Here is a 12,952-nt window from a genome sequence, read left to right as displayed (position 1 = left end):
GGGTGTATCCTCTTAAAGCTAAATCTGAGGTGTTTAGGTGTTTTCAGCACTATGTGCAAGGGCTGAAAATGAGACAGGTTGCAAAGTGCAGACCCTCCGTACAGATCGAAGGGTAGAATACATGTCTGATGCTTTTAGAGCATACTTGGATGATGTCACAAACCCCTATATTCTAGGGACATGCGGATGCGTGTCAGCCCTAGAAACATGCGGATGCATGTATGTATTATACCTGGGCATGTGTATGGATCATATGAGTGGATGCATATGAGTCCAAGGACATGGCAGGACATAAGTGGACTTTCGGGCGGTGCCCGTGTGGATTCCGGCCATGCACACATGGTGTGTTATGATGGCAGGCGGAATATTTTCAAGTAGCAGAAATGCTTATGGAACTCCAGGTTATCTATGCCTGCGAGTGATTGTTTTATCTTGTTACTTGAGCCCACCTCTCATCCAAGGTGTGTGGTCAAAGTACCAACACGGAGTGCAAGTGGTAAAGTGGACATGACGGGACTTATGTCTATGCCAAGGGTCATGTGGACCGATGTCTTGTTGGTAGGAGACTTATTTTGTCTCGCCCATTTACTTGGGACATGGATTATGATATCTGGACTTATGGGACTGTTTTGTCTCGCCCATTTACTTGGGACATGGATTATGATATCTGGACTTATGGGATTGTTTTGTCTCGCCCATTTATCTTGGGACATGGATTATGATATCTGGACTTATGGGACTGTTTTGTCTCGCCCATTTATCTTGGGACATGATTATGATATCTGGACTTATGGGACTGTTTTTGTCTCGCCCATTTATCTTGGGACATGATATTGATATTGGTATTATGGAGACTTATTTAGTCTCGCCCATTTCTTTGGGACATGGATTCTTCAGTTATATTGGAATTTTGAGACTGTCTCGTCTCGCCCAATCCATGGGACATGATTATATCTTGAATATATGGCTTGAAGCTTAAAGTTGCGGACAACTTTTAAGAAGCTAGAGAGGATGTCACCAGCCTGGACATTTCCAGTCTCAAAGGGGTCTGGTGGACTCCAGGATGCTTAAATATTTGGAAAGTACAAGCTTTGGGAATGGGGGATTATCCTAGAATACAAAGGACCACACTCCTAAAATTTAGGAGAGTTGCTATTTTTGGCCCGACTCCGATGGAAATTCTGTTCGCGTCATTACATCTGGAATTGAGCAGATACCAAGAGTTGGCAAAGTGCCTATGACAGAATGTCTACCAATTGGGATATTTTTAGAGGTAAAGATTATGGAAGGACCCATCTCTTAGATTGGGACATGTGGCAAGAAAGTGGACCAAAGTGAGACAAGTGGCCTGACACTTGTTAGAAAAAGGATCAAAGTGAGACAAGTGGCCTCACACTTGTCACTTCAGCTATTGTGTGGCTCTCCACTTGTCATCGTAATCTTCTCTTGCCATTTTAGCTCATGAGAGGCCCAAATCTATAAATTGGAGCCCTCTCTCTTCATTAATGGAGGCTCTCTTGCTCCACACTAGCCTCTACCACCGTTACAGGCTGCCCTAATGATGGCTACTCTCTTTCTCTCTCTCTTGAAGGTTGCCCATGAAGAATACCGGCTGTTGGGGACTGTTTTGGAGGCTTCCATCACGAAGAAATATTGAAGGCAAGGATATTTAATCATTTATTATGATTTCTAGCCATTGTACTTGTTGCACTAGCATTTGTACTTGCTGTACCAGCCACCGTACCGGCTATACCAGCCATTGTACCTGCTATACCAGCCCTTGTACTGGTTGTACCAGCTTCTATACTTGCTGTACCACCCTTGTACCAGCTGTACCAACTTTTGTACTTGTTGTACCTGCTGTACCAGCCACCGTACCGGCTGTACCAACCACTGTATTGGCTGTGCCAGCCATTGTACCTGTTGTAATGGCTGAATGGAGATTTGTAGTTGCTGCACCCTCTCTATTGCACCCTCTCTATTGCATGAAGACCCGTGGTTTTGGGGAAGAATCAGTACCCACACGGAGGTAAATGGATTATATTTCTACAGCCTATGTTCCGGCTTGGTTGCCTCGTGTTGGGCTGTGTTATGGCATTTGTATATGGATAATCCGGCATCTCCCGTGGGGAGAGTAAGGCCCTCAAAGCTTGTACATGATATTATTCTCCTTGGGTAATAAAATACTCCAAGGGGGGAGTCGGCCCATTCCGGCCTCTATGCGGTGTCACACGTTCAAGCTCCATTTGCAGCATTTGTGGATGTTTTGTCCAGCTTTATGTTTTATGCAAAGTGATGATGGATATGTGTTAAGAAGGCTGTGGCCATGTTTAAGTGTTTTAACATGCATTGATGGTATCAATAAGTGTGTCAAAAGCCCTAGTCCCCCGGGCACCGCCGCCGCGAGTTTCATTGGTATCAGAGCATAGGCTTTCTTGGAAGCGGAGGCTTCCTTCTATCAATAAGGAAGAGAAAAGATCTCGAGTGGGGACCACACTTACCATCATTGCTATTAAGCATGGCCAGTCACTTCAGAGCCTATGAAGCAAGAGCATGAGCAATAGACAGCTTGGTCTAAGGATTTATGAATTCACAAAGTTTATCTTGGAAGTATGGAGTTGGCTTTATGTGCACACGTTTAGCACTCTTTCCATATGGTATTGTGGATTATATTATCAGGCTTACATGCAAGCTATATGGAGATATATCTTAGGATATCTGAAGGATATGGTGACGAGATATTTCTTTTGGCTTCATGACAAACCTGGCAAAGAAAAGCTAAGTATACTTTGAGTTTGCAAAGTTAGTGCTTTTGCTATGAAGTGTTTTTGATGTTCACTAACCCTTGTATAGCTATGCAAGGAGAAAGGTGTTGTTGTTTGCCTTGAGATGGTTTCAGGGAAACATTGTTTATGGTTCCCTTTAATGGGATGAATTCTTTTCATGGCTTCCTTTATTGGGATGGAATATATCTATGGAGATTTCTTTCTTGGACGAGATTTATATAGATGTTGGGCTTAACAGGCAATTTCTATGAACGAATCTGTCCGAGTTTATAGAGAAGAAATCTTTGGATCTCTCATGGATATGATGCTTTTATGGATAAAGTCCACCTCTACTCCAAGGTGTGTGGTTAGCACAGAGTGGATGAGGCCTATCTGGAGGCTTTTCAGTTGCGGTCAACTCATTAGAAGCCGGGGAGAATGTCACAAACCCCTCTATTCTAGGGACATGCGGATGCGTGTCAGCCCTAGAAACATGCGGATGCATGTATGTATTATACCTGGGCATGTGTATGGATCATATGAGTGGATGCATATGAGTCCAAGGACATGGCAGGACATAAGTGGACTTTCGGGCGGTGCCCGTGTGGATTCCGGCCATGCACACATGGTGTGTTATGATGGCAGGCGGAATATTTTCAAGTAGCAGAAATGCTTATGGAACTCCAGGTTATCTATGCCTGCGAGTGATTATTTTATCTTGTTACTTGAGCCCACCTCTCATCCAAGGTGTGTGGTCAGAGTACCAACACGGAGTGCAAGTGGTAAAGTGGACATGACGGGACTTATGTCTATGCCAAGGGTCATGTGGACCGATGTCTTGTTGGTAGGAGACTTATTTTGTCTCGCCCATTTACTTGGAACATGGATTATGATATCTGGACTTATGGGATTGTTTTGTCTCGCCCATTTACTTGGGACATGGATTATGATATCTGGACTTATGGGACTGTTTTGTCTCGCCCATTTATCTTGGGACATGGATTATGATATCTGGACTTATGGGACTGTTTTGTCTCGCCCATTTATCTTGGGACATGATTATGATATCTGGACTTATGGGACTGTTTTTGTCTCGCCCATTTATCTTGGGACATGATATTGATATTGGTATTATGGAGACTTATTTAGTCTCGCCCATTTCTTTGGGACATGGATTCTTCAGTTATATTGGAATTTTGAGACTGTCTCGTCTCGCCCAATCCATGGGACATGATTATATCTTGAATATATGGCTTGAAGCTTAAAGTTGCGGACAACTTTTAAGAAGCTAGAGAGGATGTCACCAGCCTGGACATTTCCAGTCTCAAAGGGGTCTGGTGGACTCCAGGATGCTTAAATATTTGGAAAGTACAAGCTTTGGGAATGGGGGATTATCCTAGAATACAAAGGACCACACTCCTAAAATTTAGGAGAGTTGCTGTTTTTGGCCCGACTCCGATGGAAATTCTGTTCGCGTCATTACATCTGGAATTGAGCAGATACCAAGAGTTGGCAAAGTACCTATGACAGAATGTCTACCAATTGGGATATTTTTAAAGGTAAAGATTATGGAAGGACCCATCTCTTAGATTGGGACATGTGGCAAGAAAGTGGACCAAAGTGAGACAAGTGGCCTGACACTTGTTAGAAAAAGGATCAAAGTGAGACAAGTGGCCTCACACTTGTCACTTCAGCTATTGTGTGGCTCTCCACTTGTCATCGTAACCTTCTCTTGCCATTTTAGCTCATGAGAGGCCCAAATCTATAAATTGGAGCCCTCTCTCTTCGTTAATGGAGGCTCTCTTGCTCCACACTAGCCTCTACCACCGTTACAGGCTGCCCTAATGATGGCTACTCTCTTTCTCTCTCTCTTGAAGGCTGCCCATGAAGAATACCGGCTGTTGGGGACTGTTTTGGAGGCTTCCATCACGAAGAAATACTGAAGGCAAGGATATTTAATCATTTATTATGATTTCTAGCCATTGTACTTGTTGCACCAGCATTTGTACTTGCTGTACCAGCCACCGTACCGGCTATACCAGCCATTGTACCTGCTATACCAGCCCTTGTACTGGTTGTACCAGCTTCTGTACTTGCTGTACCACCCTTGTACCGGTTGTACCAGCTTCTGTACTTGTTGTACCTGCTGTACCAGCCACCGTACCGACTGTACCAGCCACTGTATTGGCTGTGCCAACCATTGTACCTGCTGTACCGGCTGAATGGAGATTTGTACTTGTTGTACCCTCTCTATTGCATGAAGACCCGTGGTTTTGGGGAAGAATCAGTACCCACACGGACGTATATGGATTATATTGTTGGCTCGGTATTTCTACAGCCTATGTTCCGGCTTGGTTGCCTCGTGTTGGGTTGTGTTATGGCATTTGTATATGGATAATCCGGCATCTCCCGTGGGGAGAGTAAGGCCCTCAAAGCTTGTACATGATACTATTCTCCTTGGGTAATAAAATACTCCAAGGGGGGGGTCGGCCCATTCCCGCCTCTATGCGGTGTCACACGTTCAAGCTCCATTTGCAGCATTTGTGGATGTTTTGTCCGGTTTTATGTTTTATGCAAAGTGATGATGGATATGTGTTAAGGCTGTGGCCATATTTAAATGTTTTAATATGCATTGATGGTATCAACAAGTGTGTCAAAGGCCCTAGTCCCCCGGGCACTCACCGCCGCGAGTTTCAGATGAAAAAGGCATTAAGCAATAGTGTACCATGCCATGCACACCACAACAGAATGGTGTTGCGAAAAGAAAGAAGTACGGTCAAAGGCAAGGGTTTGCCTCATAACTTTTGGAGGCAATCATGTGTGCCACATGTGTTTTGAACCGATGCCCTACAAAAGCCTTGAAAACCATTACCCCGTTCTAGCCTTGGTACAAACGAAAGCCAAAGATTGATTACCACAGGACATTTGGACGCCGTGCATATGCTCATGTGCCTCCATAGATTAGAGGCGAATTGGATGACAAGGCAATCAAATGCATATTTGTGGGCTACAACAGTGGTAGCAAGGGATACTATCTCTACAATCCATGCAGTCAAAGGATTTTTGAAAGTAGAGATGTTGTATTTGCTGAAAATTCAGCTCAACCACTTGCAGAGTTTAGCAGGTCCTTTCAAAATGGCCCACAAAATATGTTTGAGGGACTACTACCATTGGGCACAGACCAACCGCATGACCCTGGCGTTGACACGATCCCACATGTGTGTCTGAGTCTCCCGGTCCTTTCGGGTCAACGGTAACTCCCCTTCCTCAACTTCCGGCCGTGGAACCCCAACAATGACGAAATCAGCGAGGTCGTATGACTCCAGAACAGATTCCATCATAACCTTCCATATGCCGTGGTTGCTCCCGTCCAACTGACGGTCCACCGGGAACATGGGGAGTGTCGGGATCTTCACATGTCTCTCGGCCATCTCAAACAGATCTGCCATTGCGGAGATGTACTCTGAAAAGGGTGGGTGAGTGGGAACAAAGAAGAACTAAAACCTGCAAGTGGCTGTCCAACAAATCAGCCCGCCTTCCTCTTGCTTCTCCTCTTCCCGAACAGTCCAAAACAGTCCACCAATCAGCCACAAAACAGTCCCCCTCTTGCTCACACAAATCCCAAGAACTATCTGGAGCCTAGGGCTCTGATACCATGTCAGAATACGCAGCGGAGATGATGACCAGATCTGGGAACACGAGCAAAAAAAACGCAGGCAGAAAAACAGCAAGAGAGAGAGAGAGAAGTAGGCGTGTAACTCTGCTCTGATATACACAAGAAAATCCCGGTATGATACAATGAGTGGTATGGGGGTGGGGGCCTATTTAAATGCCCCCACATGTGCAGTCGGCCTGCTGAAAAAGCCCTCCACGACTGTAGCAACAGTCGGCCAGCAGCACACGAGGCCCACGACTGCATACATCCAGTCGGCCAGCAGTAAGACACTCCACGACTGATGTGTGAGCAGTCGGCCAGCTACTGGGTCCTCGAGCCACCTCAGGGCTGCCTCCCAAGCCACAGAAAAATGGAAAAAATAAGGGAAAAAATACGGAGAGTGGGGAAAAATGATAAAACATCTCATAAGGGCGGGCACACCCACAACAAAGGCCCTGGTGTATAAATCTAGACAGGAGATGACTTCTAACATCTGCTGCCGATTGGATAATAAGCTTGGGTAAAAGGAGTCTAAGGCTTATGCAATGGATTATATGCTTATGCAAGGCCATGAATGCTTTCTAATGCAAACCCTAAGGCTTCTATTGACTTCTACAGGCATGAATGATTCTCTTCAAGTGGGTTAAGGGACTTGACTAACTGACTGAGACTCTATGGCTAAGGAAAGAGCTACATAGCTCGTGCTTGACATATCCTAGAATGGACCTTACAATGGAAAAACGGCATATGACAAAACCATATCCTAAAGGATCCTATTGTTGTACAATGATGCATTGATGATGAGCCATCTTGTCACCATGCACTACAATGCAGAGTGCATGTCACATTCCCTCCTACTTAGCTTGGTGGCAACCTGCAAGTTCATGGCTTCCAGGTTGTAAGCCCAGCAAGGCGTGCCGTGATGACAGACTCAACCACGTGTCCAAGAGATAAAAATATAAAGAGAGAGAGGGGAGAGAGAAAAGGGAATGGAGATCTTGCACAGTACACCACATTCAACGGGAAATAGGCCCCGCTCCCTTTCAGGAATTTATTCAGGAACAATCCACGAGCACGCTGACCAAGATCAATACAATCAATGAATACAAAACAAATAGATGCCGATGTAGAATATCGAAGTCCATGTCGATGTCAAGGCACGAGATCTCTGATGCCGAGCACTCCATGGGGATGACCCACAAGTATCTCTCATCGGGTACCAAATCTAATATCCAAATCCAAATCCAATGATTCTAAGTCCAATTAATCCAAATCTAGATCCAAGTCCAATAACCAAGTTCCACATTCATGTCCAAGCTTCATGCCCAAGCTATATGTCCAAGTATCATGTTCCATGTCCAAGCTCTATGCCCAAGTTCTCCATGTCCAAGTCCAACAAACACTCGCTCATCCCATGAGTAATCTCCACAACTCCTATAACCTTGTCCATGAAGAAAACCAAAGCTTTTTCTCGCAAGAAAACTGATATAAAACCTATTTTAATGGTTTTTGGGCGATAAAAATATCCAAAATACAATTTTTAGGGTTTTTGGAGCAGTTTTAGGGTTTTTGAAATTTCTGTCCATACAATCCGTACAGCTCCATGCATGTCCGTACATGCGCCCGTATCGCCCATGCATATGCCCATACAAGTCTAGGACTGACCGTACAACTAAAAAGCAAGTTGGAGAAGGTGTTGATGGCGAAGAAGAAACTCTTCAAGATCATAATGATGTCCACACACACTGCCTTTGCTTTTTTTATTAATAAAATATTACTCAACTTTTGGTGCTTTGCTTTTCTAGCTTTAAGGCTTTCCTTAGAGCTGCTTTTTGAGAAAGCAGCCTTTTATCTTTTTAGTCCGGCTCAGTCTCCTCTTTCCCCTTGGCTCGTGGTCAACCTTGTTTGACTTTTTGCTTTTTCTTGCTTTTTGATCCAAAATGGTGCTTTTTTCTTAATCAAACCTTATGGACCCTTTCCAAATGTCTTCTTCCACCTGTCTGGTGTCCGGGCATGGATTTTATCATGTGAAATAGAGCTAGGAGGATCAAATAATTACACAGGTTCAATGCTTTTAGCTTCTATGGTTGCTCTTTTAAGAAGAAGTTTGACTCTTCTTTAAGGGCTTCTTTCTTTGTACAGTGAAGCAATAGAACATAGCCTTTTACCAAAAAAACAAGTCTGTGTGTGTGTGTGTAAGGGGGGGGGGGGGGGGGGAGGGGTTTCTATGGGTCAAACAATAAGGCTACCAGCCTACAAAAGCATGTACATGCTAAGGGTTTCATCAATCAATCAATAAACCATCATTGAGTCATGCAATACTTTCTCTCTCAAGTCTTGTCATATATTCTCTCTCTACAACCACCATCCCATTCTATTCAGAGAGCCACGTTCCCTACGCCAGATCTTTGAGGTAGCAGACCAGCGCATACTGGGGAGATACATTCTAGACATACAGCGACACAGAGAGACATTATTACAGGCTCAGACAGCTCCAGAGGGGGGGCGACAGACACAGATTACTGCATTTTTTCAGAGATCCATCCCCCTCCCAGCTCCTACACGGCAGGGAATTACTCTCCAGAGAGCAGAGACACTTAGAGCCCGCAGGAGACAGAGGACACCTGGCTTTCGGACACCACGACTATACCAGAGAGAGATGACAGAGATCAGAGCTCAGTTTCACAAAGAGGGTGCGGAGCGACTGGCTCGCTTCAGAGCACACCCAGGCATGTTCTTCAGGGAGCTGTGGACACCCCCTTCACTGATGTATACCATTTTATACCCCCAGTATGGTACAGGATGGAGCTAGCTAGGTTGCATATCATGATTGTATACTCCATGCATATAGCTTTGCATTTCTCCTAGTAGCAGAGCTCCATCCCCTGCACACCCAGATTCAGTTTTTTTTTGTTCAGTACTTTTTCATTTTGTTGGGATGACAGAGGATACCCCATACAGGTACTCCGATTTGTCTCATAGGCCGAGTTCGGTCTTTTGGAAGACGTTAATAAAATCTTTCTTTCTTTCTTTCTTTCTCTCTCTCTCTCTCGGGATAGTTTCCTACGACGTTAAAAAGCTCTCTCTCTCTCTCTCTCTCTCTCTCTCTCTCTCTCTCTCTCTCTCTCTCTCTACTACAGAGATCAGTTTATGTGTATCTCAGTGGATGGATTCATACAAAGACCTGGATACATGGATGTGTACATGCCTCACAGTGCCCGAGTGGCGATTGGCCAGCTCAGAGTGTCATCACACCAGCTTGAGATTGAGGCAGGTAGGGCAGACCCAGAGCAAAGAGGATATGCAGACTATGCCACGAGGAGGTTGAGAGTGAGAAACATTATGTATGCAGATGCAAAGCATATAGTGACATTAGAGAGAGAGACACCACCATCTTCAGTGGACATCCCTCACTCCGCCAAATCATGGAGTCCGCAGACCAGCACAGATTTAGCCAGTTCTTGTTAGAGACACAGCGCCACAGAGAGACACTGATACGAACTCATACCACAGGGAGAGGTGGGCGACAACTCCAGCTCACTGATTTCTTCCAGAGATCTATCCCAATGCCTACCCTGACACAGGAGGGGGTTACACTTCAGCGTTCTACGGACCTCCGAGCCAGGCGGAGACCGAGAGCACCAGGCTACCAGACTCCCAGACTACATAAGAGGGAGATCACAGAGATACGGGCTCAACATCAGCACCATATCCAGGAGTGGCTAGCTCACTTACACTCACACCCGGAGATCATGCTCCAAGGTATTTTTGCCTCGCCATCGCCTATGTATCACATATTATACTCCCATTACGGTACTAGTTGGAGCTAGACAGATCTGCATTGCATTCTTGTATACCCTACGCATATAGGTTGCATACGATACCTCTAGCAGTAGTGCTCCATCCATCACACCCCCCCACTAGCTCAGTACTTTCATACTTTATTTCATGTTCATTTCGTCCTTTTTTTCTAGACATCCAGAAGACATTGACAGTTGTTTATTGATTTGTCTCATAGGTCGAGTTCGGCCTCTAGTAGACATTAATACAGCTTTCTTTCTTCTTTCTTTCTCTCTCATGCATGATGGACATCTTGGATGCGCTCTTGCCCAGCATACAGGGTTTTTATTCAGCTCTCACATATCCCATCACTTTTTGTACCCTATACCTGGCATAGGAGAATCTAGATTTTTCATCTTGTATAATCTTGGAGTCTGATATCTTAGCTTTCAGTTTTCAGTTTTAGTTTACTGTTGCTTATTCAATTTTCATCCATGACGAGATTTCATGTACACTATACATCATGTTGGTCTCAGACTCTTTGGGTATTTTAAAGATGTTAATCTCTCTCTCTCTCTCAGACAGCATTGACATACCCGTATTGCTTTTGCAGTTTGTGAGAATGCTTATTGGCTATCTCAAAGCTTGGATCCCAATAGTGAAGGGAGGGGAGTTCTGCAGTTCAAGACTGGGTTGATGTCACACAGACATCGACATATGATCAGGGACATTCGGGCACGACACCAGAGGCGACTACAGGAGAGAGGACAGCTGGGACCCATTGATCTGGCGGCCATCTTGCATATCATTACAACTGGCGTTGACATGTATGACATATTACACCCCCCCCTCACCACAGGATGGAGCTGACTAGGAGCATGCCTGCATTGAGCATCGTTGAATCACCCTGGCACATAGTTGTGCATTTACCCCAGTAGTGCTCCATCCTTATATATGTACATACATCACGACCTCACAGTAGCAGTTTTCTTTCAGTTTTCTTCCAGTTGTTGTATTGTGCACTGAGCACCATCTGATACTCAGAGATACCACATACATTGTACATGGTTTTGTCTCATAGGCCAGTTCTCTTTGGCCTGAGAGAGATGATAATAAAATCTTTCTTTCTTTCTCATCTGCCTTGCTCACCTTATGCACAGCTCGTGACTACCATGTAAAGCGCACAATCTTCAAGTAAGCCATTAACTTCCCAAGACATAGATAGGTGAGAAGTCTGTAAGACAAACTTCACACAAGGTTTGATCAAATTTGTAATCTCCATTATCCTTTCAATGGTTGATGTATGGTGAGTGTATGGGTATATATCATGATGATGATGATGACGGATGGATGTCATTGATGTCTTAAATCCTCGAGATGGGTAAATTAATGAGGACCCCTTGCATCTTGTTATAAAGCTATTTAGCATAAATTATTAATGAAGTATATCATTAAAAATCTATCTCGTGTCTCTTGTCTTGCTTGCACTTTGTAATGCTTTGAAAGAGGAGAGGTTGCTCCAACACAACTCGATACTAATGCTTTGTGGAAGAGCACAAAAAGAGGCTTTCAATTTTCTACAACATAACTTTTAGTCCCAACTACAATGATACTGAGGAGCAATCCTTGACAAAGAACTTCCTTAAGTGAATCTCCCGCTAAAAGTAGCAATCTTATGAAATGCTACTATGTAGCTGTTTGCTTACACATTGGCATCCACACCAGCATCCTCTTGCAATTCATTGAGATGGTGCTTTTGCCGATAAGCTTTGTAAAAATCTTGTATGGTTGCAATATCTCGCCTCCGATCAAAACTCGTGCCGTCCTTCTTGGCTAGCTTTTGCTGCAATAGAACAAAACAAAAGGCATTGACACTATGCTAATGGAGCCTACACTAGTTCAATCAAAAGAAGCTGTTTCCCATCAAACCAAATACCTTTATGACTGACATCAATCCAGTCTTGAACTGCAGAACTCCCCTCCCTTCACTATTGGGATCCAAGCTTTGAGATAGCCAATAAGCATGCTCACAAACTGCAAAAGCAATACGGGAATGTCAATGCTGTCTGCATTAATTTAAAATGTTCCTTCTCCAAAGGACTGTTGCTATTATTAACTTATAACAAATTTCCCAAAAAGTTTCGCAATGCAAGGAAAAGATAGACTTCAGTAGTTACACTCTCTCCAGATTCCAATGCCAAGTCTGATTATAGAACCAGCTTCAAAACCTTCAGTAAATAACTTATGCTAGACAGGACAAAGGTCTAAAGGTCATTCACAGTATGAAAACGTGTTGCCAAAACTGTCAAGGTCGCTGATACCCCCTGCTCAAGGTCAAAAACAACCAGGAAACCTGTCCTACATTTCAAATCCTACTGATGTGTCGAACAGCCACTGGCTCCAACAGAATTTTCAACAGTTGCTGATGTGGCGGTCTCCCCACACCCCTTACTTCAACGAACGGGCACCAGTGCATCCATTGTTGCTGGCATCCTCCCAGCTTACCCAGTTGGCTGCATATGCAGGTGGTCATCCTGCCACTCATTCCCTTCCCCAACATTGCTAAAAATTATCCACTTCTTACCATGTATAACAGGCTATTATGATACCCCAAACTTTGAAGCTGGCAGTCTCAAGAAGTTTGAAAACATACAAATTCAGCAGTTGTTTAAACTTGCACAGATTTGATGACCTATTGTGGAACTCTCCACCTGGCTGACCTTGAAACAATTATTCCCAATAAATGCATGGA

General features: G+C 44.3%; 1 protein-coding gene across 1 annotated transcript in view; it reads right to left on the bottom strand.

The window, feature by feature from the left end:
- Nucleotides 1-12,952, bottom strand: part of LOC147636139 (callose synthase 10-like) — a 117,402-nt gene that overhangs the window by 81,874 nt on the left and 22,576 nt on the right. Inside the window, exons 2-3 of the mRNA XM_086801588.1 lie at nt 12,137-12,234; nt 11,907-12,043 (exon numbers count right to left, since the gene is read on the bottom strand). Of these exons, the coding sequence (XP_086657714.1) occupies nt 11,907-12,043; nt 12,137-12,234 (235 nt within the window). The remainder of the gene's footprint in view (nt 1-11,906; nt 12,044-12,136; nt 12,235-12,952) is intronic.

This window comes from Cibotium barometz, chromosome 8 (assembly GCF_041138505.1).
Source record: "Cibotium barometz isolate CiBa-2024 chromosome 8, ASM4113850v1, whole genome shotgun sequence".
Lineage (NCBI taxonomy): Eukaryota > Viridiplantae > Streptophyta > Polypodiopsida > Cyatheales > Cibotiaceae > Cibotium > Cibotium barometz.
The sequence above is the reverse complement of the archived record's forward strand: the minus strand, read 5'-3'. Positions and strand labels throughout refer to the sequence as shown.